The sequence below is a fragment of the Lithobates pipiens genome, unplaced genomic scaffold, assembly GCF_037356315.1.
Source record: "Lithobates pipiens isolate NorthernLeopardFrog02 unplaced genomic scaffold, aLitPip1_a1.2 Scaffold_13, whole genome shotgun sequence".
Classification (NCBI taxonomy): domain Eukaryota; kingdom Metazoa; phylum Chordata; class Amphibia; order Anura; family Ranidae; genus Lithobates; species Lithobates pipiens.
In genome coordinates, this window is record NW_027507718.1 from 548,575,163 (window position 1) to 548,598,138 (window position 22,976).

A 22,976-nucleotide genomic window follows, 5' to 3' on the forward strand; every position below is an offset into this window, starting at 1 on the left:
TTACTTTCCCCAGGTCAATGTCTCAGAAAATATTGAAGCTGTTGGATCAGGATGACAGTCCGAAAGTTAAGCAGTATTAGGAGTGGTCGGCAGTTGCATCTTCCGTATTTCTGTGGGCGCAGGTTTCCTTCCAATTATATGTGAAGTCTGGTGGACTATGTCAATCTCTGGCTATAGCTCACAGTCTCCAGCATGTTCAGCCCGCCAGCATTGAGTAATTGATATAGCAGTTTTAGGTGAACTGGACCTTTAAATCTTTGTAATCTCTCACATACAAAAACTGCTCTTTTTATCTCGCCCGCTGTCAGGTGCTGACGACAACTTTACGATTTCCTTGGCTCAGAAGGACGTGGCGGGGTACGAGAATGGCTCCATCCTGCTCTCTGTGTCCTACCACATGGTCACACGGGTCAGCTGGTTTCAGATACGATGGTTTCGCCTTATCCAGACGGCGGAGAACCCCCTGCTTATTTGTACCATTAGAGATGATGGCCCCGGGCAAAAGACTATTACGCTATTCCCTACTGATGGCTATGAGAAGCGGATGAAGGTATTTCCAGAGAATGGATCTCTGATTATCCAACGTTTGAAGATGGAGGACAGTGGAATGTACAGGGTCTCTATGATGGACAATAATCAGACCAAATCTTTTGACATCAACGTTACGGTCAACTATGACCAGACACACGGTAAGAATACTACCATCAGCTATGGCCAGACTCACAGTAAGAATACTACCATAAGCTATGGCCAGACTCACGGTAAGAATACTACCATAAGCTATGGCCAGACTCACGGTAAGAACCCTACCATCAGCTATGGCCAGACTCACGGTAAGAACCCTACCATCAGCTATGGCCAGACTCACGGTAAGAACGCTACCATCAGCTATGGCCAGGCTCACGGTAAGAATACTACCATCAGCTATGGCCAGACTCATGGTAAGAATACTACCATGAGCTATGGCCAGACACACGGTAAGAATACTACCATCAGCTATGGCCAGACTCACGGTAAGAATACTACCATGAGCTACGGCCAGACTCACGGTAAGAACCCTACCATCAGCTATGGCCAGACTCACGGTAAGAATACTACCATCAGCTATGGCCAGACTCACGGTAAGAATACTACCATCAGCTATGGCCAGACTCACGGTAAGAACGCTACCATCAGCTATGGCCAGGCTCACGGTAAGAATACTACCATGAGCTATGACCAGACTCATGGTAAGAATACTACCATGAGCTATGGCCAGACTCACGGTAAGAATACTACCATGAGCTATGGCCAGACTCATGGTAAGAATACTACCATCAGCTATAGCTAGACTCACGGTAAGAATACTACCATGAGCTATGGCCAGACACATGGTAAGAATACTACCATGAGCTATGGCCAGACTCATGGTAAGAATACTACCATCAGCTATAGCTAGACTCACGGTAAGAATACTACCATCAGCTATAGCCAGGCTCACGGTAAGAACGCTACCATCAGCTATGGCCAGACTCACGGTAAGAATACTACCATCAGCTATGGCCAGACTCACGGTAAGAATATTACCATCAGCTATGGCCAGACACACGGTAAGAACGCTACCATCAGCTATGGCCAGACTCACGGTAAGAAAGCTACCATCAGCTATTGCCAGACACACGGTAAGAATACTACCATCAGCTATGGCCAGACTCACAGTAAGAACCGTGTCTTACGTCTGGCCTAGTTCTATACTGCTTTAGGTCGCTGAGCAATCCTTAGTAAGATCCTGGTACACGTTCACAGTAACAGGACATTATGCGAAGGAGGTAGAACCCATAATGATTGTCTTCCCCATATACCTGTAGCATACTTAATAACATCAGAAATTCAGAACAAGGGAGAATATGGAAGGGAAAAAAAAACATGAAAAAGTGGGTGTGGCCACCTTATGCTCAATATTGGATATGTCTTAAAGGACCATAAAAACTGGTGCTTTCCCCATGCAACAGGTTCACTCTAATGGTGGCCCAGCTGCTGCTTGGACTTTTCTTTCCTTCTTTTACATATTTGTAAGTATGACGAAAAGCGTTAGGCCTATTTTTCTAGCTACTCTGTGCTTGACTTTGATTTTATTTTTAATTTAGACTACCCATGGGTTCTGCTTTCTACCCACTTTTCCTGTCTTTTCTGATTCTGCTGCTGTCGCTGATCACCCTTTGGGTCCATCATCATCATCTACTGTGACATTATTATTATATATCATTATTATTATACAGGTTTTATATAGCGCCAACAGTTTGCTCAGCGCTTTACAACATGAGGGTAGACATTACATTTACATTACAATTTGGTACAAGAGGAATCAGAGGGCCCGGCTCGTTAGAGCTTACAATCTAAAAAGGAAGGGGCAATTGATACAAAAGGTAATAGCTGTGGGGGGATGAGCTGATGGAGGAAGTAAAACAGTGTTAGTTTTGCCGCGTACACACTTAGTACGCCGAAACGCATTTCAGCGGACAATTCGATCGTGTGTGGGCTTCAGCTGACTTTTCCAGCTTGAAGTCCGGCGGACTAAGAAAGTATTTTTGCACACCAATCTTCCCGTCGGACTTGGGTTTCAGCTGACAATACGTTCGTCAGTATGCTAGTACGGCGGACTAAGAATGAGGCATGCTCAGAAGCAAGTACGAAAAAGGAAGCTATTGGATACTGGCTATTGAACTTCCTTTTTCTAGTCCCGTCGTACGTGCTGTACGTCATCGCGCAAGTGAACGTTGGACTTTCTGTGTGTCCGTGTGTGGCCAAGTCCTTTTGGTAGAAAGTCCGCCAGATTGTATGTTGGACTAAGTACGCCGGACAATTTGATCGTGTGTACGTGGCATTAGAAGCAGGATAGGCTTCTTTGAAGAGAAGGGTTTTCAGGGATCGTCTAAAGATGGGTAGATTAAGGGACAGTCGGACAGATTGGGGGTAGGGAGTTCAAAAGGATGGGAGAAGCTCTGGAGAAATCCTGGAGGCGAGCATGGGGGAGGAGGTGACAAGGGGAGATAGAGAGCAGGAGGTCTTGGGATGACCGTAGAGGGCAGTTTGGTTGGTATTTTGGGACTAGGTCAGTTATGTAGCTGGGGGCAGAGTTATGGACGGCTTTGTAAATTATTGTTAGTACTTTGAATTTTTTATTTGTTGGGTGAGTGGAAGCCAGTGCAGGGATTGGCAGAGAGGGGTGGAGGACACTGAGTGGAGACCAGTGGAGGGATTGGCAGAGAGGGGTGGAGGACACTGAGTGGAGACCAGTGGAGGGATTGGTAGAGAGGGGTGGAGGACACTGAATGGAGACCAGTGGAGGGATTGGCAGAGAGGGGTGGAGGACACTGAATGGAGACCAGTGGAGGGATTGGCAGAGAGGGGTGGAGGACACTGAATGGAGACCAGTGGAGGGATTGGCAGAGAGGGGTGGAGGACACTGAATGGAGACCAGTGGAGGGATTGGCAGAGAGGGGTGGAGGACACTGAAAGGAGACCAGTGGAGGGATTGGCAGAGAGGGATGGAGGACACTGAATGGAGACCAGTGGAGGGATTGGCAGAGAGGGGTGGAGGACACTGAATGGAGACCAGTGGAAGGATTGGTAGAGAGGGGTGGAGGACACTGAATGGAGACCAGTGGAAGGATTGGTAGAGAGGGGTGGAGGACACTGAATGGAGACCAGTGGAGGGATTGGCAGAGAGGGGTGGAGGACACTGAATGGAGACCAGTGGAGGGATTGGCAGAGAGGGGTGGAGGACACTGAATGGAGACCAGTGGAGGGATTGGCAGAGAGGGGTGGAGGACACTGAATGGAGGCCAGTGGAGGGATTGGCAGAGAGGTGTGGAGGACACTGGAGACCAGTGGAGGGATTGGCAGAGAGGGGTGGAGGACACTGAATGGAGACCAGTGGAGGGATTGGCAGAGAGGGGTGGAGGACACTGAATGGAGACCAGTGGAGGGATTGGTAGAGAGGGGTGGAGGACACTGAATGGAGGTCAGTGGAGGGATTGGTAGAGAGGGGTGGAGGACACTGAATGGAGACCAGTGGAGGGATTGGTAGAGAGGGGTGGAGGACACTGAATGGAGACCAGTGGAGGGATTGGCAGAGTGGGGTGGAGGACACTGAATGGAGACCAGTGGAGGGATTGGCAGAGAGGGGTGGAGGACACTGAATGGAGACCAGTGGAGGGATTGGCAGAAAGGGGTGGAGGACACTGAATGGAGGCCAGTGGAGGGATTGGCAGAGAGGGGTGGAGGACACTGGAGACCAGTGGAGGGATTGGCAGAGAGGGGTGGAGGACACTGAAGGGAGACCAGTGGAGGGATTGGCAGAGAGGGGTGGAGGACACTGAATGGAGACCAGTGGAAGGATTGGTAGAGAGGGGTGGAGGACACTGAATGGAGGCCAGTGGAGGGATTGGCAGAGAAGGGTGGAGGACACTGAATGGCTGGAAAGGTGGATGAGTCTGGCAGCGGCATTCATTATGGACTGGAGGGGGGATAGTCTGTGTAAAGGTAATCCAACGAGGAGGAAGTTATATTTATTATGTTTTTTTGTTTATTATTATTATTATTATTTAGGAAAATGTAACGTAGCACCCTGATGTTTAGGCAGGGTTTCTCTTAAATGTATTTGACAAGTGATAGTTGCCTTGGCCAATTGCTAGGGGATCAACTGACTTCGCCCTAATTCTGGAATTGCTGCAATTCTCTCTTCTGTCGCTAGGTGGCCCGGGTACCTGAGGACATTAGATAAGACAAGAGCATTGTAAGCACAGATTAGGTGTATATGGGGTATCTCAGCCAATGGGCAGGGGTTTTCTTGAATCCCTTGGCCTGCTGGGGGAACCTGGACGGCTGTCCGGGTGGATGTGTGTTGTGCTGCCCCCGGGCTGCTAGGCCAGTGCTTGAGGCCTATCCCGGGGACATGTGGCTACTAGGCTGTCTGAGGGCCTATCCAGAAACAAGAGAGAGCAGCGTAGGGTTTGGACTGCGACTTGCAGTTCAACCAGAAGTGACGGTTCTGCCGGCCCGGGGGAACCTGTCGTGGTCGGAGGTGGAGGGGAAGCTGTCACAATAAGGGACCAACCACCTTATTACCAGGGACAACAGTGAGTAGCTTTGTGTAATATTAAAATTAGTTTGATGATCCGAATCATTTAAGGCCCCATTCACACGTGAACATAGCGTTTTCAGGCAGAATATCGAGCGATTTTACCGCGATTTTGCGGCCTTTTTTGGCCGGCGTTTTTACTGCGATTTTGCTGCATTTTTACTGCGATTTTGCAGCGGTTTTTACAGTGATTTTACTGCGTTTTGCCGCGATTTTGTGCAGGGCAAAAGGTCACCGATGTTAAAAGAAGAAAAATGACCCAAATCTGCCCGATAAAGAAATATGCCAAAATTTTTTTAAATAAAACAAATAAGGAAAGGGGGGGGGGGCAAATACTTTTTCACACAACTGTAGCTCTGACATATACCGCAGTGCTGTACAGTTGCTCTACTCTTCCTCTCTATCAATTTGCTCAGAGCAATTGGAAATTATATTTGTCCTTTTGCACTGGTTGACATGCAGATGAGCACTTTAATGGAAATATGGAACAGCACGGTGTACGATGACTCGCTACATGACTCGTACTTGTGAACACTACACCGGTATTTCAATATAAAAGTATTTTTTTTGGTCTTTTTGATGACTGCTGGAGAGATGAAACCACGGCCATGACTATTTTTCATTAGCAGATCTTTTACACAGTGCAGTAGAGAAGCTGACACACCGTGAGTGCGGGGGGCCCCCTGGGGCCCCCTAGGAGCTGTCAGTGGTAGAGACAGTCATAGATAGAAAGCACAGAGCTCCTGCTGAGAATGGAGTCAATTGAATACAGCGGGGGGGGGGCGTACACACCTGGGGGGGTCAGGGGGGTCCATGCCGCACTTCCAGCTTACATCTGAGAGATGGCTCAGTAGTCTGTGTTCAGAGAGATTAACCCATTCTACCACTTCTGTGCACGTAATGCTCTATAGACGAGACATAAAAGACGAGACATACCCACCACCAAACCTTCACACGCCTACAGCTCTTCTCTGAAGGGGTTCTCAGGATGTCTCTCTCTCTACATATATTTCTCATATATTCCTTTTTTGTGTCAGCAAATCAAGTCTCCCAGCAGAAAGAGTCATAACTTACCCTATGTATCTTTCACATTACCCCCCCCCCCCTTCCCCCAGGCATGTACTGGCCATCGGGACTACCGGGAGTTTCCCGGTGGGCCGATGGCTCAGTGGGCCACTCTGATGTAAGGGGGCTGGTGCTGGGACACTCTGATGTAAGGGGCTGTTGATGGAACATTCTGATGTAAGGGGGTGCTGATGGGACACTCTGATGTAAGGGGGTGCTGGTGGGACACTCTGATGTAAGGGGGTGCTGATTGGACACTCTGTTGTAAGGGGGCTGGTGATGGGGCCCTCTGATGTAAGTGGGTGCTGATGGGACACTCAAAATGTAAGTGGGCCGGTCTGAATGAAGTCCAGGGCCAAATTTCTGTCCCAGTCCAGCCCTGCCTTCCCCCAACCCTTGCAGTTCTCATACTGACACCCCCTGTATCTCTCACAATACCCCTACCTGTAACCATAACATTAACGTTCCCTGTAACCCATTTGTTTTTCAAATACACTATATTGTCAAAAGTATTGGGATGCCTGCCTTTACACACACACAGGAAGTTTAATGGCCTCACAAAAACGCTTCTGGAAGAACGGTGAAACATTCCCCATAGACACCCTCCTAAACCTTGTGGACGGCCTTCCCAAAAGAGTTGGAGCTGTTATAGCTGCAAAGGGCGGAGCCAACTCAATATTGAACCCTACGGACTAAGACTGGGATGCCATTAAATTTCATGTGTGTGTGTGTAAAGGCATACTTACCTATACTTGTATACTATACTAGTAGTTTATTTTTGAAAGTGTGACTTATTTAACCTTCTCCTGTTGCCCCCTCTTGCACTGCACTCTGTCCAGGCCAGTTGCGACAAGCGTTTGGCACTTTGACTAAGGCACGGCTACAAAAAAAAAAGCAAGTACAGACATAAAAGGGTAACCCCTATGTATACTGTCTTATATTTTACCACTAATACCCAGAACATTTGACCCATATTGTAGCCCCTTATTATTGCTACTAAAAATAGTCTGGCACCAAAGGTCGAGATAAAACTAGCCGTTTACAGCCCCTTTATTAAATAAAATAATTAACAGTATAAACCAAAAGAAGGCATAAACATTTTGGTTGACGATCCTTGGAGGCACTACGTATCCAACTCTTTACCTTATCTCTGCTTAACCATTTATGGTCCCTGTCGCTTTGCATCCGACTCAGGGACGAACCACCTTCAGCAGATAACCATAAACTCCCAGTTGAATGAATGAATGAGTAATTTGTATAGTGCCCAATGCAAACTGAATCGCCTCAACTGGCATTCACCGGGGACCCATACCTCAGATGTGTCCCAACCATAAACTCCCAGTTAACCATGTAACTGGCATTCACTGGGGACCCATACCTCAGATGTGTCCCAACCATAAACTCCCAGTTAACCACGTAACTGGCATTCACCGGGGACCCATACCTCAGATGTGTCCCAACCATAAACTCCCAGTTGACCACGTAACTGGCATTCACCGGGAGACCCATACCTCAGATGTGTCCCAACCATAAACTCCCAGTTAACCACGCAACTGGCATTCACCGGGGACCCATACCTCAGATGTGTCCCAACCATAAACTCCCAGTTAACCACGTAACTGGCATTCACCGGGGACCCATACCTCAGATGTGTCCCAACCATAAACTCCCAGTTAACCATGTAACTGGCATTCACTGGGGACCCATACCTCAGATGTGTCCCAACCATAAACTCCCAGTTAACCACGTAACTGGCATTCACCGGGGACCCATACCTCAGATGTGTCCCAACCATAAACTCCCAGTTAACCATGTAACTGGCATTCACTGGGGACCCATACCTCAGATGTGTCCCAACCATAAACTCCCAGTTAACCACGTAACTGGCATTCACCGGGGACCCATACCTCAGATGTGTCCCAACCATAAACTCCCAGTTGACCACGTAACTGGCATTCACCGGGAGACCCATACCTCAGATGTGTCCCAACCATAAACTCCCAGTTAACCACGCAACTGGCATTCACCGGGGACCCATACCTCAGATGTGTCCCAACCATAAACTCCCAGTTAACCACGTAACTGGCATTCACCGGGGACCCATACCTCAGATGTGTCCCAACCATAAACTCCCAGTTAACCATGTAACTGGCATTCACTGGGGACCCATACCTCAGATGTGTCCCAACCATAAACTCCCAGTTAACCATGTAACTGGCATTCACCGGGGACCCATACCTCAGATGTGTCCCAACCATAAACTCCCAGTTAACCATGTAACTGGCATTCACTGGGGACCCATACCTCAGATGTGTCCCAACCATAAACTCCCAGTTAACCACGTAACTGGCAGTCACCGGGGACCCATACCTCAGATGTGTCCCAACCATAAACTCCCAGTTGACCACGTAACTGGCATTCACTGGGGACCCATACCTCAGATGTGTCCCAACCATAAACTCCCAGTTAACCACGTAACTGGCATTCACCGGGAGACCCATACCTCAGATGTGTCCCAACCATAAACTCCCAGTTAACCACGTAACTGGCATTCACCGGGGACCCATACCTCAGATGTGTCCCAACCATAAACTCCCAGTTGACCACGTAACTGGCATTCACCGGGGACCCATACCTCAGATGTGTCCCAACCATAAACTCCCAGTTAACCACGTAACTGGCATTCACCGGGAACCCATACCTCAGATGTGTCCCAACTATAGACTCCCAGTTAACCATGTAACTGGCATTCACTGGGGACCCATACCTCAGATGTGTCCCAACTATAGACTCCCAGTTAACCATGTAACTGGCATTCACTGGGGACCCATACCTCAGATGTGTCCCAACCATAAACTCCCAGTTGACCACGTAACTGGCATTCACCGGGGACCCATACCTCAGATGTGTCCCAACCATAAACTCCCAGTTAACCACGTAACTGGCATTCACCGGGAACCCATACCTCAGATGTGTCCCAACCATAAACTCCCAGTTAACCACGTAACTGGCATTCACCGGGAACCCATACCTCAGATGTGTCCCAAACCTTTAATTCCATAATTTTACTTCCAAATGCCTCCAAAGACCCACAGCGGAAAGTGTGAAGCCTCACACCTTTGTGTCCCACCAACAACGAACTGCTCGCTGTATTCCCTCCTGTAAACCTAAGAACCACAGGTTCGTACCCACCTCATTAAGGTGAACTCCATATCCCACGGAGATATCTCAATGTCTCGAACTCAAGCTCCTCATGCCTGACCACAAGACCCTCATTCCAGGCAATGAACCTCCCAACCGCTTTATTGACCTTAACACGGGCCCTGTTAATCTTAGCCACCCACCGGGCAAGACGACAAGTGGTGCGGGCCACATACCACTATCGTGTGTGGGAAAGCCGCTTTCAGTCACAGCACATAACATTTTATGTCCCTTATCAGGTGCCTAGTAGATCTAACCCCCAGGTCATTACCCCCCTGCATGTATGACCAATACAGCCGGGGGGCCTATCCCATCTGGATATCCTGTTTACTTCCGGCACAACCCAGATCAAGTATGATCTGAAAGAAAAGTGAAACATAGCACACACACACCCATCACCATCTTACCACCACCAACCCTTTTTTTCTGTTTATTTTTTATTTTTTAAAAACAACCAACCCCTATTAAATAAAATGGGGGTGAATGTAAATTTTGAATCTGTCAGATTCCCACCTACCAATACGCTTAACTACCACACTGTCAGTGGCCTCAACACCGGCAGCTGAAAGGCAGCGCCGCAGTATCAATATAAATTGAAACTTAGATAAAGCCAAACCATCAGAATGGATCAGAAAAGAACCAGACACTGCTGGGCGAAGCCGTAAGTAAGCCATCGCCGTCTTCACAGGGCTTGTGAAGGAACCCTTTATTTGGCGCAACTCAATGTGAGCCCCCCTGCCAGCTTGATCCGTCTTTGAACGGTGGATGAAAAGCCTGACCACCGAGTCGAGGCTGCCCAGTTCCCCCACCCTGAGGGCTCCATAAAATGCCAACACAAATGCCGCCTGGAATAGTACCGTCTCAAACACTGATGAACAAGCTGTAGCCCCACTGTAGTCGGAGATCGCACCGGTGCGCCTGCATCAAAATACTGCACCAACGACCTTAGCCCCTCCAATAGGTCCTGCATGGCCGTGGCTTCCCCAGACGTGACTGACCCCACGCCTGAGGACTGGGGGGGGGGGCAAGAGACCCCACTCCCTGATGCTGAATGGACATGTTCCCTCGGGGCCCTTCCACCTCTGGACCCAGACACAGGGACAGGAGAAGACTGAAAACAAGCATCAACATTAGGCATGGATTTACCGGGCCAACCAGGACGTGGTTCCATAGCCGTCAATTCAGAATCCACCGTAGCCGACCTCCTCGGGGCGACCACCTCCTCCTCACTGGACAGCTCACCTTCCGAATGACTCTTGGAGACCGCCTAGATATTGCACTGGTGAGGATTTGCCGGCCGCAGAAGGCCCTAGCAGCTCGCCCTCTGTTCTGTGCCTTTGGCCCGCGGGACTGCTGATCCTGGCTGCGGTGGTGTATGACCTCTTCACCCCCCCGGAGGTAGGAGGGTCCTTGCTTCTCCTCCCTTCCACTGTGGCCCTTGGAATCCCGGCTGGATCCAGGTGCATGGGTGACATTGGCCACCCTGGTGTATGGGCCCGTTCCCGTGCGACTCCTCCCCCGCTGAGCCGCCATCTCTGGTGAAACATCCACCAGGGATGGTGCCGCACTTCCCCTGGTCTGTGCGGCGGGAACTGGCGGTGTCTGAGGGTGATAGCCCGAGCCACGCTTAGCCTGAGAGGACGCGGATGAGCTGTAGCACTCCAGCAGGCATGCCCCCCGAGTACGTCGTGTCTGTGACCCACTGGGGACTGCGGCGGCTGTCCCCTGCATGGAAATAATAAATAATTTAACCCTCACTAGCCCAGCTTACAGGGTCCCATTTCATGTAGTCCTGCGCTTATTTCTTCCTTTCTTTTGCTATGGGCTTTTCTTTAGTGTTCCACACCTATTTTACATGACGTTACCCTCCATCCTCTAAATTTCCCATCTCCCCACCCTCCAAAATGCTCACACTAATCTTTTTTATAACATCCTCTCTCCTCAAACATTCATTTCTTTACCCCACCCTCTTCACTCCCCAACCCATACATATCTCCCTCTCTTCTGCCCACTCCATATTACTGCACTTATCACCTCCTACTCATTCTAAGCCCACACAGTATCACCACTTCCATTCCACTGCCCTCCTATAAATCCCACTCCCGCCTTACCACCCTCACCCTCCTACTACTCCTAATGTCTGGGGAAATCGCACCAAACCCCGGCCCTCCCACACCCACTTCCCACCCCCAAAATTGTCTGTCTACCTCCTCCAACAGTAGTGATAACTCCCACTTTCTCATCCCAATTCCCCTGATTCCACAAGTCGGCCCACCTCTTTCATATTCCCAGCTTGGTCTTCAGCAAACTAGCTTCTGTCAATGACTTTTTCCTCTCCAAATCCCTTAATCTATTTGCTATTACCGAAACCTGGCTCCAGGAATTCGACACTACCTCTCCAGCTGCCCTGTCCAACAGTGGCCTCCTCTGGGCTCACTCCACCAGACCCAGTGGATGAAAAAGGAGGTGGTGTCGGACTTCTCTCCCCACAATGCACCTTCCAGGTACTTTCCACACTTCCCTCTATTTCCCCCTGCTCTTTCAAAGTGCACTGCATTCGTCTTTTCTCTCTAGCTTGTCTGAGGGTCACAGTCATTTATCAGCCTCCTGGACCAGTGTCACGTTTTCTGGATGACTTCTCTGTATGAGTACCCTACTCTCTCTCCTCTTAAGTACCTGCCATCATCCTAGGTGACTTTAACATTCCAATCAATGTTAATATTGTAACCAGGGGTCAAGTCCTGGGGAAAAAAGTGTGGGAACTCCCACCCAAGATCCACTCCCCCACCAAAAAAAAAAAAAAAAAAGGTACGCTCATATGCATATATATTTCACAGAAAATACAGTACAACATTTATTGCCAGTTTGCAAAAAGAAAATAAGTTAACTTGTCAAACAGAATAATCAACACAATGGGTGAACTCACTGATTCACGGATCGGATCATTCCTTGGATCAGAGTCACAGATCGGATCATTTTTCGGATCAGCAAATAATAATTGATTTTGCAAAAACCTGTGAAAATTTCACCAACATATAGTTCCCACTGCAATATACATCTCCCCCACTGTAATATCCACGTCATCTCCCCCAATAATATTTTGGCTGAGCATGGGTATGGCTGGGTATTAGCAGAATATGTATTGGCAGGGTAAGTATTGGCAGGGTATTGCAGAATATTGGCAGGATAAGTATTGGCAGGGTATTGCAGAGTATTGGCAGGGTATGGCAAATTATTGCTGGGTATTGCAGATTATTGGCAGGGCATTGCTGGGTATTGCAGGGTAAGTATTGCAGAGTCTTGTCAGGGTAAGTAGTGGCAGGGTATGTATTGCAGAGTATTGGCAGGGTAAGCATTGCAAAGTAAGTATCGGCAGGGTATGTATTGCAGAGTATTGGCAGGGTAAGTATTGCAGAGTATCGGCAGGGTATGTATTGGCAGGGTATGTATTGCAGAGTATTGGCAGGGTATTGCAGAGTATTTATAGGGTATTGCAGAGTATTGATAGGGTATGCATTGCAGAGTATTGGCAGGGTATGTATTGCAGAGTATTGGCAGGGTATTGCAGAGTATTTATAGGGTATTGCAGAGTATTGGCAGGGTATGTATTGCAGAGTATTGGCAGGGTATGTATTGCAGACTATTGGCAGGGTATTGCAGAGTATTGATAGGGTATTGCAGAGTATTGATAGGGTATGTATTGCAGAGTATTGGCAGGGTATGTATTGCAGAGTATTGGCAGGGTATGTATTGCAGAGTATTGGCAGGGTATTGCAGAGTATTGATAGGGTATTGCAGAGTATTGGCAGGGTATTTCAGAGTACTGGCAGGGTATGTATTGCAGAGTATTGGCAGGGTATTGCAGAGTAATGGCAGGGTATTGCGGAGTATTGGCAGGGTATTGCAGAGTATTGGCAGTGTATGTATTGCACAGTATTGGCAGGGTATGTATTGCACAGTATTGGCAGGGTATTTCAGAGTACTGGCAGGGTATGTATTGCAGAGTATTGGCAGGGTATTGCAGAGTAATGGCAGGGTATTGCGGAGTATTGGCAGGGTATTGCAGAGTATTGGCAGTGTATGTATTGCACAGTATTGGCAGGGTATGTATTGCACAGTATTGGCAGGGTATGTATTGCAGAGTATTGGCAGGGTATGTATTGCAGAGTATTGGCAGGGTATTGCAGAGTATTGATAGGGTATTGCAGAGTATTGGCAGGGTATTTCAGAGTACTGGCAGGGTATGTATTGCAGAGTATTGGCAGGGTATTGCAGAGTAATGGCAGGGTATTGCGGAGTATTGGCAGGGTATTGCAGAGTATTGGCAGTGTATGTATTGCACAGTATTGGCAGGGTATGTATTGCACAGTATTGGCAGGGTATTTCAGAGTACTGGCAGGGTATGTATTGCAGAGTATTGGCAGGGTATTGCAGAGTAATGGCAGGGTATTGCGGAGTATTGGCAGGGTATTGCAGAGTATTGGCAGTGTATGTATTGCACAGTATTGGCAGGGTATGTATTGCACAGTATTGGCAGGGTATTTCAGAGTACTGGCAGGGTATGTATTGCAGAGTATTGGCAGGGTATGTATTGCAGAGTATTGGCAGGGTATGTATTGCAGAGTATTGGCAGGGTATTGCAGAGTAATGGCAGGGTATTGCAGAGTAATGGCAGGGTATGTATTGCAGAGTATTGGCAGGGTATTTCAGAGTACTGGCAAGGTATGTATTGCAGAGTATTGGCAGGGTATTGCAGAGTACTGGCAGAGTATTGCGGAGTACTGGCAGGGTATTGCGGAGTACTGGCAGGGTATTGCGGAGTACTGGCAGGGTATTGCAGAGTATTGGGTAATGCAGAGTATTGGGTAATGCATTGCAGAGTATTGGGTAATGCACAGTATTGGATAATGCAGAGTATTGGCAGGGTATTGCAGAGTATTGGGTAATTCAGAGTATTGGCAGGGTATTGCAGAGTATTGGGTAATGCAGAGTATTGGCGGGGTAATGCAGAGTATTGGCAAGGTATGGCAGGGTATGGCAGGGTATTGCAGAGTATTGCAGAGTATTGGCAGGGTATGGCAGGGTATTGCAGAGTATTGGCAGGGTATTGCAGAGTATTGGCAGGTATTGCAGAATATTGTCAGGGTATTGCTGAGTATTGGCGGGGTATTGCAGAGTATTGGCGGGGTATTGCAGAGTGCAACTTAATAACACACTAGTGACTAACCTGGTTTACTTCTCGGGAGAGAAGTAAACTGGTAGCAGTGCAGCCGCTGTGGCCCCAGGAGGCCTGGACTGTCTGGCACTGGGTAGTCCGGATCCAAGCGGTGTGTGTCTGTCGCTGGCTGCGCTGGAGGCCGTATGCGCACTGCCCACTGACTTCAGTGCATGCCCACGTGTACGGCCGACGTCATGTGACCGGTTGCTAGAGGCGGAGTGGCCCTAGCCTAGCAACCAGTCACTCGGGCTGCTGAGGAGCAGCGGACTACGCACTGAATAGCCTCAGACGACTAATGGGAACGGCGTTCCCGTTGTGGAAATAGTACGGGAACGCCGTTCCCATGCGTTCCCACAGGACTCGAGCCCTGACTGCAACCACTTCTCAACCTAACCTCCTCTTAACCTAACACAATGGACACAAACCACCACACCAATGGCAATACTCTTGACCTCGTATTCTCGCTGCACTCCCTGCAACATCTATAACAAACCCTTTCCTCTCTCCAATCACAACCCTAGCCATTTCACACGCTCCTGGTCTCATACCTCCCATGCTGCCAATCCACAAACCACTACCCACAGAAACCTTCACAACCTCAACCCTTCCCTTCTTCATTCTGCTTCTGATGGCCTTTACGGTAAAGTTGCACCCCTGTCCTGCCCAGACTTAACCACTTCCATCTACAACAACACGCTGTCATCCTCCCTAGACGTACTTGCTTCTCTTTCTACATGCAGAACAAGGCCCCATCTGCCACAACCCTGGCAAACAGACAACACCAGAAGTCTCAAGAGACACAGCTGTGCTCTTGAGCAAGCATGGCATAAATCTAAGTCCCTGCAAGACTTTACTCTCTACAAATCTTCCCTTCTCAAATACAACTCATGCCTCCACACTGCTAAACAAACCTACTACAACACTCTCATCAAAACCCTCTCCTCCAAACCTTGCCAACTCTTTTCTTCCCTTAATTCCTTACTTCACCCCCCACTGCCCCCACCCACCAACTTGCTTACCGCTCAACAGATTGCCAACCATTTCAAAAGCAAAACCAACACAATTCACAAGGAGATATCCAGCATTCAACTTCCTCTCCTACCCAACACATCAGGTCCAACACCACGCTCAATACTCTCCTCTTTCTGAACAGTTACCACCGATGAAGTTGATAAACTCCTCTCCATGGCCCACCTCCCCACCTGTCCCATGACCCCTCATAATTACTGCGACCACCTTCCCACTTTATCCTAAACTCCCTAACCCACATCTTCAACCTCTCCCTCTCCTCTGGCACCTTTGCTTCTCCGCTCAAACATGCATTGGTTACCCCCTATACTTAAAAAAAGCCCTCACAAGACCCCACCTGTTTGAATAACTTAATACCCATCTCCTTGCTCCCACTTGCCTCCAAGCTCATCAAATGCCTTGTCCATCCTAGAATGAGTCACTACCTCATGAACAACCTTCTCCACCCCCTACAGTCCAACTTCCATCCTCAACATTCTACTGAAACTGCCCTACTAAAACTCACCAATGACCTACTAACTGCTAAAACCAATGGCCATTACTCCATACTCATACTCTTAGACCTCTCTGTTGCCTTCAACACATGTGACCACCTGCTCCTCCTCAGCAAACTACACTCCCTTGGCCTCTATGCTTCTGTTTTATCTGGTTTTCCTCCTATCTCAGTGCACTTTCAGTGTCACTTACAACTCCATCTCCTCCGCTCCCCTTCCTCTCTCTGTTGGGGTACCCCAAGGTTCTGTCCTTGGGCCGCTCCTATTCTCGCTCTATGCCTCTTCCCTGGGCCAGTTGATAACCTCCCATGGCTTCCAATACCACCTCTATGCCGATGACACCCAGATCTATCTCTCCACTCCTCAACTCACCCCCTCCATCTCCTCACAGATCTCCAACTTACTGAAAGACATATCAGTATGGAGGTCACACCACTTCCTCAAACTCAATCTTTCTAAAACTGAGCTTGTTATATTTCCTCCTTCCCGGTCCCCCCCCCCCCCCCTGACTTCACCATTAAGATCAACAACACAACCATTGGTCCCTCCACACATGCCAGGGTCCTGGGTGTAATCCTTGACTCTGACCTCTCCTTCAGCCCCCATATCCAATCACTGGCTAAATTCTGCCGCCTTCACCTCCGTAACATCTCCAGAATTTGACCCTTCCTGACTAATGACACCACAAAGCAACTTATTCACTCCTTGATTATTTCCCATGATGACTACTACAACTCTCTCCTTAATGGCCGACCCTTAAGCAGGCTCCTCTCACCTTCTGTCTATTATGAATGCTGCTGCTAGACTAATACACCTCACTAACCGATCCGTGACTGCTGCCCCTCTCTGCCAATCCCTTCACTGGCTTCCCCTCCCCCACCTTGAGGCCATTCAGTACGCGTTGTGCGCTATACAAATATTTTTCATTCATTCATACCGTAATAAAATTCAAAATGCTAACCACAACATAACATCACCACAACATCGCAAGGTGTCAATTTCACCGCTTCCATCGGCAAGATTGACTTCCTTCTCTAGTCCAGTCGTACTTGAAGTCACGTTCAAAATGAACAGATTTTGGTCCATGTGTGGGCAAGTCCGTTCATTTGGAAAGTCTGTCGGGCCAGCATACAGACGAGCGGACTTCTCGACAGGAGCTGGTTTCCGGCAGACAATTTTGAAGCAAGTCTTCTTTCTAAGTCCGCCAGACTTTTGGGAAGAAAAAGTCCGCTGGAGCCCACACACAATTGAATTGTCCGGCGGACTCTGGTCCGCCAGATAGTCCGAATGTGTGTACGGGGCATTACACTAAACTCCTGTAACCCTAATCCTCCCTGTAACACTAACATAAACCCTCAGTGTAACCTTAACACAATTTCCCCCTTTTGACCTTAACACTAACCTTCCCTGTAACTCTTTCACTAACCCCCCAGTAACAGAAATCCTCCTTGTAACACTAACAGGAACCGTCTCTGTGATCTTAACACCAATCCGTCCTGTATTCCTAACACTGACCTTCTCACTAACCTTAATCACAAAGTTTCCCTGTAACCCTGACTCTAACCTTCTATGTAACACTAATCCACTCTGTATCCCCCTCACACTGACTTTACCTGTAATGTATTCCTAACATTAATCCTTGCTGAAACCCTCACACTAATCCCCCCCACACATGTCACCCTAACTCTGACCCTTCCTGTAACTCCTACACTAACCCCCTGGAAAACTAACCTTCCCTGTAACCCTAACACTAATCCACCCTATGACCTTAACACTAACACTCAAAACTCTTACACTAACCTCCCTGTGAACCTAATCCTCACTTTAATACTAACACAAACTCTTAGTGACCCACACACGAACCCTCCCTTTAATCCTAACACTAATCCCCCTGCGATACCTTAACTCTTAGCCCTTGTACACACGGTCGGACATTCCGATGGAAAATGTCCGATCGGACCGTGTTGTCAGATAATCCGACCGTGTGTGGGCTCCATCGGACTGTTTCTGTCAGAATATCCGACGGACAAAGTTTTAGAGCCGGGCTATAAAACTTTCCGACAACATGATCCGATCGGACTTTGTCCGATCATGTGTAGAGAATTCCGATTGGACAAAGTGCCACACATGCTCAGATCAAATTCCTAGACCAAAGCTATTGGCTACTAGCCTGAATGTAGTCCCGTCGTAACAAAATAACGTCAACACGTTACGTACGATCGGATTTTCCGACAATTCTATCCGACCGTGTGTATGCAACACAAGTTTCGGACAAAATCCGACGGATTTTGTTGTCAGAATGTCCGACCGTGTGTACAAGGGCTTACACTAACCCTACCTTCAAACCTAACACTAATCCTCGATGTAAACCTGACATTAACCCTCTGTGATACCCTAACTCTCACACTAACCCTACCTTTAATCCTAACACTAATCCTCTTTAACCCTCACACTAACTCCCCTGTGATACCCCAACTCTTACACCAACCCTACCTTTGATCCTGACACTAACCCTCCCTGTAACCCTGACATTAACCCCCCCATAATACCTTAACTCTTACACTAACCCTACCTTTAATCCTAACACTAATTCTCTCTGTAACCCTCACACTATCCCCCGTAATACCCCAACTCTTACACTAACCCGCCTAACACAAACCCTCACTGTAACCTTCACACTAATCCTCCCTGTAACCCTAACACTTGAAAATCTTCTACTAACCCCCAAAACCTTAATCCTCCCTGTAACACTAACATTAACCCTCAGTGTAACCTCAACACGAATCCTTCTTGTAACTCCAACACAAAATTTCCCTGTAACTCATGCCACGTACACACGATCGGACATTCCGACAACAAAATCCATGGGATTTGTTCCTGGCGGATGTTGGCTCAAACTTGTCTTGCATACACGCGGTCACACAAGATTGTCGGAAATTCCGAACGTCAAGAACGCGGTGACGTACAACGAGCCGAGAAAATTGAAGTTCAATAGCCAGTGCGGCTCTTCTGCTTGATTTCCGAGCATGCGTAGAACTTTGTGCTTCGGAATTGTGTACACACACGATCGGAATTTTCCGACAACGGATTTTGTTGTCGGAAAATTTGAGATCCAGATCTCAAATTTTGTGTGTCGGAAATTCCGATGGAAAATGTCCGATGGAGCCGTCTACAAGGTCAGAATTTCCGAAACAAAAAGCTCCCATCGAACATTTTCCGTTGGAAAATCCAACCGTGTGTACGGGGCATTACTCTAACTTTCCTGTTCATCTTCCAGTATTCCACCACTGGTTCTGGCTGTATAAGAAGTGTGGTAAAATCAACCCAGATAGAAATTAGGCTCCACCCATTCACATCTAACATAAAAGGAAATGCTATGGCCGATATATCACTGTAACTGAAGAGAACCCTGAAAACCTTGTTTTGTAACCAAGCCATGCATTTTTTTTTCCACGCAAAATTCGTCCAAACAAAATTTGATTTTGATGCTAATTTTGAAGAAATTTCGGCACAATCAGAGGATAACCTCTGGTTGGGTCTGGGTCAGAGATGTCATTAGGCACTGAGTTATGGGCCACAGAAAACATATCACTGCATTGTATACATCTCTATCTCTCAGCATTGTTACCATTTTAGGCCTACTGACTCATGGTGGCACTAGTAGAAAGTTGTGATAGGGTGGACATAACGATGGTGGACATCAAATTTCAAAATTGTCATCTCTCATTCCAGGTCTGGAGAATGCGTTCACCATGGACAAGGCACCATCGTTGGAAAGACAGTTTAACTGCTCCTGCAACAACAGAGGTGTGGATGTTCCCACCTCGGCCTGGATCATCCTCAGCAGTCGTCTGTCCTCCGTCCTCATCACTATTCTAGTCTTTCTTGCCCTCCATATCCAAGGCAGGAGGGCCCACAGGCAGAGAATGTTGTCTCGGCTCTATAAATACCGTTAGTCGTGCCTACTTTTCTGAACCTTGTGACTGTCAAAGACTAGACTTTCCTCACATATATTGACAGGTGGAAAAAGATGGCATGGTGCCCCCCCCCCCCCCCCCCCCTCCATGAACTCTCCCATTAGACCTATATCTGCCCAACTATCCTGATACCATAGCACAATATAAGTCAATGTATCCAAGATTAGAAGCACAGATCTAACCCCATCTCCAAGATTAAATGCTAGAGACTGGTGCTCAGGCTGGGATGTTCCATCCCCAATACTGTCAATCCATGGTAATAAAATGCCAGAATATCAGGGTGCTCTTCTTGTTGAACTTTATTGGCTATGTGTGAATTGACACAATATACACAAACTAACGCGTTTCGTCACACTGAATGAATGAATGAAATACTTGTATAGCGCACAATGCAAACTGAATCGCCTCTAGGCGCTGTGGCGAGCTTTGATCATCTGCTAAAAGAGGAAGGTCTAGAGTTTTTTCCTAAAAGCCAGGTGATTTTCTTCTATGACGAATGCTGTATTAGCCGAAACACGTTAGCATTTTGTATACTCTGTCAATTTCTATGTAGCTGATAAAGTTTGTTAAGACGAGTACACAAAATTTCTGGCATTTTTTTTTTTTTTTTACCATGGAATGTATCCAAGATTGGTGCCATGATCCTGATGAGGATCTATCGACCTCTCATTCATTGGAAAAGTGCTACTGCTCTTTAGCCTGTTCCTACATTGCCCCCCCCCCCCCCCCGGAGATCCCCTTGATCCAGCTGAAAGCATTGAACATGGGGCCTTCAGGATCCCAGCGTTGTTCATGTAGGGAACACCCAGTGGCGTAACTAGAACCCTCAGGGTCCCGATGCAAGAAACCATGAAGGGCACCCCTGAACCCCAGCCAGGGCCCTTCCCTCCGAGTCCGGCGGTGGAACTCCGGGGCGTGGTCACAGGTATGACCTTTGTGAGCCCTGTAGTTCCACCACTGGTATCAGTAGTTTTTATTTATTTATTTTTTTACATTTTTAGGTGTCCCTAGGCAGGATTGGGTCCCCGTCCCCAGAAGAGATGAGGTCCTTTTCTCCAGGGCAGATGAAGTTACTGCCCCCAGGTGAGAAGGGGTCCCTGTCTCCAGAGGAGGTGGGGGTCCCTGTCCCCACTTGAGAAGTGTCCCCAGGGGGGTATGGAGGGGGTATTTAATAGTGTGTGCTAGCTGCCTATGCTGCTGCCGGCCATATGTAGAGGGGGCTGCATGTGCCCCCTGCATCACAGGGCCCAGGCCCTATAGTTACGCCCCTGGGAACACCTACAAGGCAACCTTGCACTGGCCTAACCAGCACTCACTGGGAAACTTTCACACCCATCCTGACCTAGCCAACAATGGACCCTACTGTGACCCCAATATGTAAAGGTATTTCCTGGAAACGTCCCTATACAGAGGTTAGAGGAAGGGGCTGGCCACATGAAGAATGCCTTTTCAGTTTTTGCCTAGTTTGTGCCTGACCTCCCAAATGCTTTTCTGGAAGAACGGTCAAACATTCCCATAGACACATCTCCTAAACCTTGTGGACGGCCTTCTCAGAAGAGTTGAAGCTGTTATAGCTGCAAAGGGCGGAGCCAACTCAATATTGAACCCTACGGACTAAGACTGGGATGCCATTAACGTTCATGTGTGTGTAAAGACAGACGTCCCGATACTTTTGGTAATACTCCATATTCCCATCACACACGCTCCTGGATAAAGCTCTAAAGGATTTGGGTGCTGCAGCAACGACCAGCTGGAAACTGGTTAAAAAAATTCACAATGAAGATATTTGCCAATGCACCATGGCTCGACAAGTTATCGTCCAAACTGATTTTTTTTTTGCATGATCGGTAATGCAGTGTATATTGTCACCACATTGAAAACTATATAAAAAAAACATGACGTTTATTGTGTAGTTATTAAAAACACTCATGACGGACTTATCCCAGATCTTTTCGGGCTCTTTCCAAAGCAGGTATAACATGTTTACATCACATGATCCTAAATTCAACAATCCGTCCCTTCCCAGACTTACGCAAGTCTTTTGGGCTCCCCCCAATCAGAAATATTTTGTTACCATTCAAGTTAAGAACTTTTGTATTTCTTTCCTAAACATTGACGACTCGGTAGATGTACACACGATCGGACTTTCTAGCAGACTTGGGCCGGCGGACCAGTGCCCGTCGGGACAATTCGATCGTGTGTGGGCTCCAGCGGACTTTTTCTTCCCAAAAGTGTATGTCTGTGATTTATGTCCCTTTCTTGCTCCGTATGCCTGCTGGATTGAGCTATCAGCAAGTGGGACCCAGGAAGATGGGAAAAAAAAGGCTCACCATAATGTGGATCATTATAACCAATATTTATTAAAAAGTAAAAATTACACTTACATCGGAATGTAGGTACAAGCATCAGAAGTAAAAACAGTAGCCGGCCGGCTTGCAGACACCCGTTCAGCTATGAGGTACACCCAATGACGTCAGCGCGTCAACCACCCGACGTACGTTTCGTCTCAAAAGACGATGTCTTTTTGAGACGAAACGTACGTTGGGTGGTTGACGCGCTGACGTCATTGCGGTGTACCTCGTAGTTGAACGGGTGTCTGTTTTGGTCCAATACTGCGGAGGGGAGCTGTGACTGCATTGTTGATCGGACATCGAGTTACCTTACAGGCTTGTGCAAGCTTGCCCTCCGGTAAGCGTGTATTTTGTGCTGTGTTGGATCACATCAAAGGGTGTTATTTGTGTGATTAAGAAGTTTCACTCATCTTCACTGATCAATCACTGGATTAATATTCACGGACTAATTTATATATAGGACGATTCACTGTTTCTATGTTTATTTTTATATTTTATATTGTGTCATTCTCACTTCTG

At 47.8% G+C, this 22,976-nt stretch overlaps 1 protein-coding gene across 1 annotated transcript in view; it reads left to right on the plus strand.

The window, feature by feature from the left end:
* The window catches only part of LOC143975827 (uncharacterized), a 46,857-nt gene extending 26,670 nt beyond the window's left edge, over positions 1–20,187 (plus strand). Inside the window, exons 2-3 of the mRNA XM_077478393.1 lie at positions 309–689; positions 19,862–20,187. Of these exons, the coding sequence (XP_077334519.1) occupies positions 309–689; positions 19,862–20,085 (605 nt within the window). The 3' untranslated portion in view covers positions 20,086–20,187. The remainder of the gene's footprint in view (positions 1–308; positions 690–19,861) is intronic.
* The last annotated feature ends 2,789 nt before the right edge of the window (positions 20,188–22,976 follow it).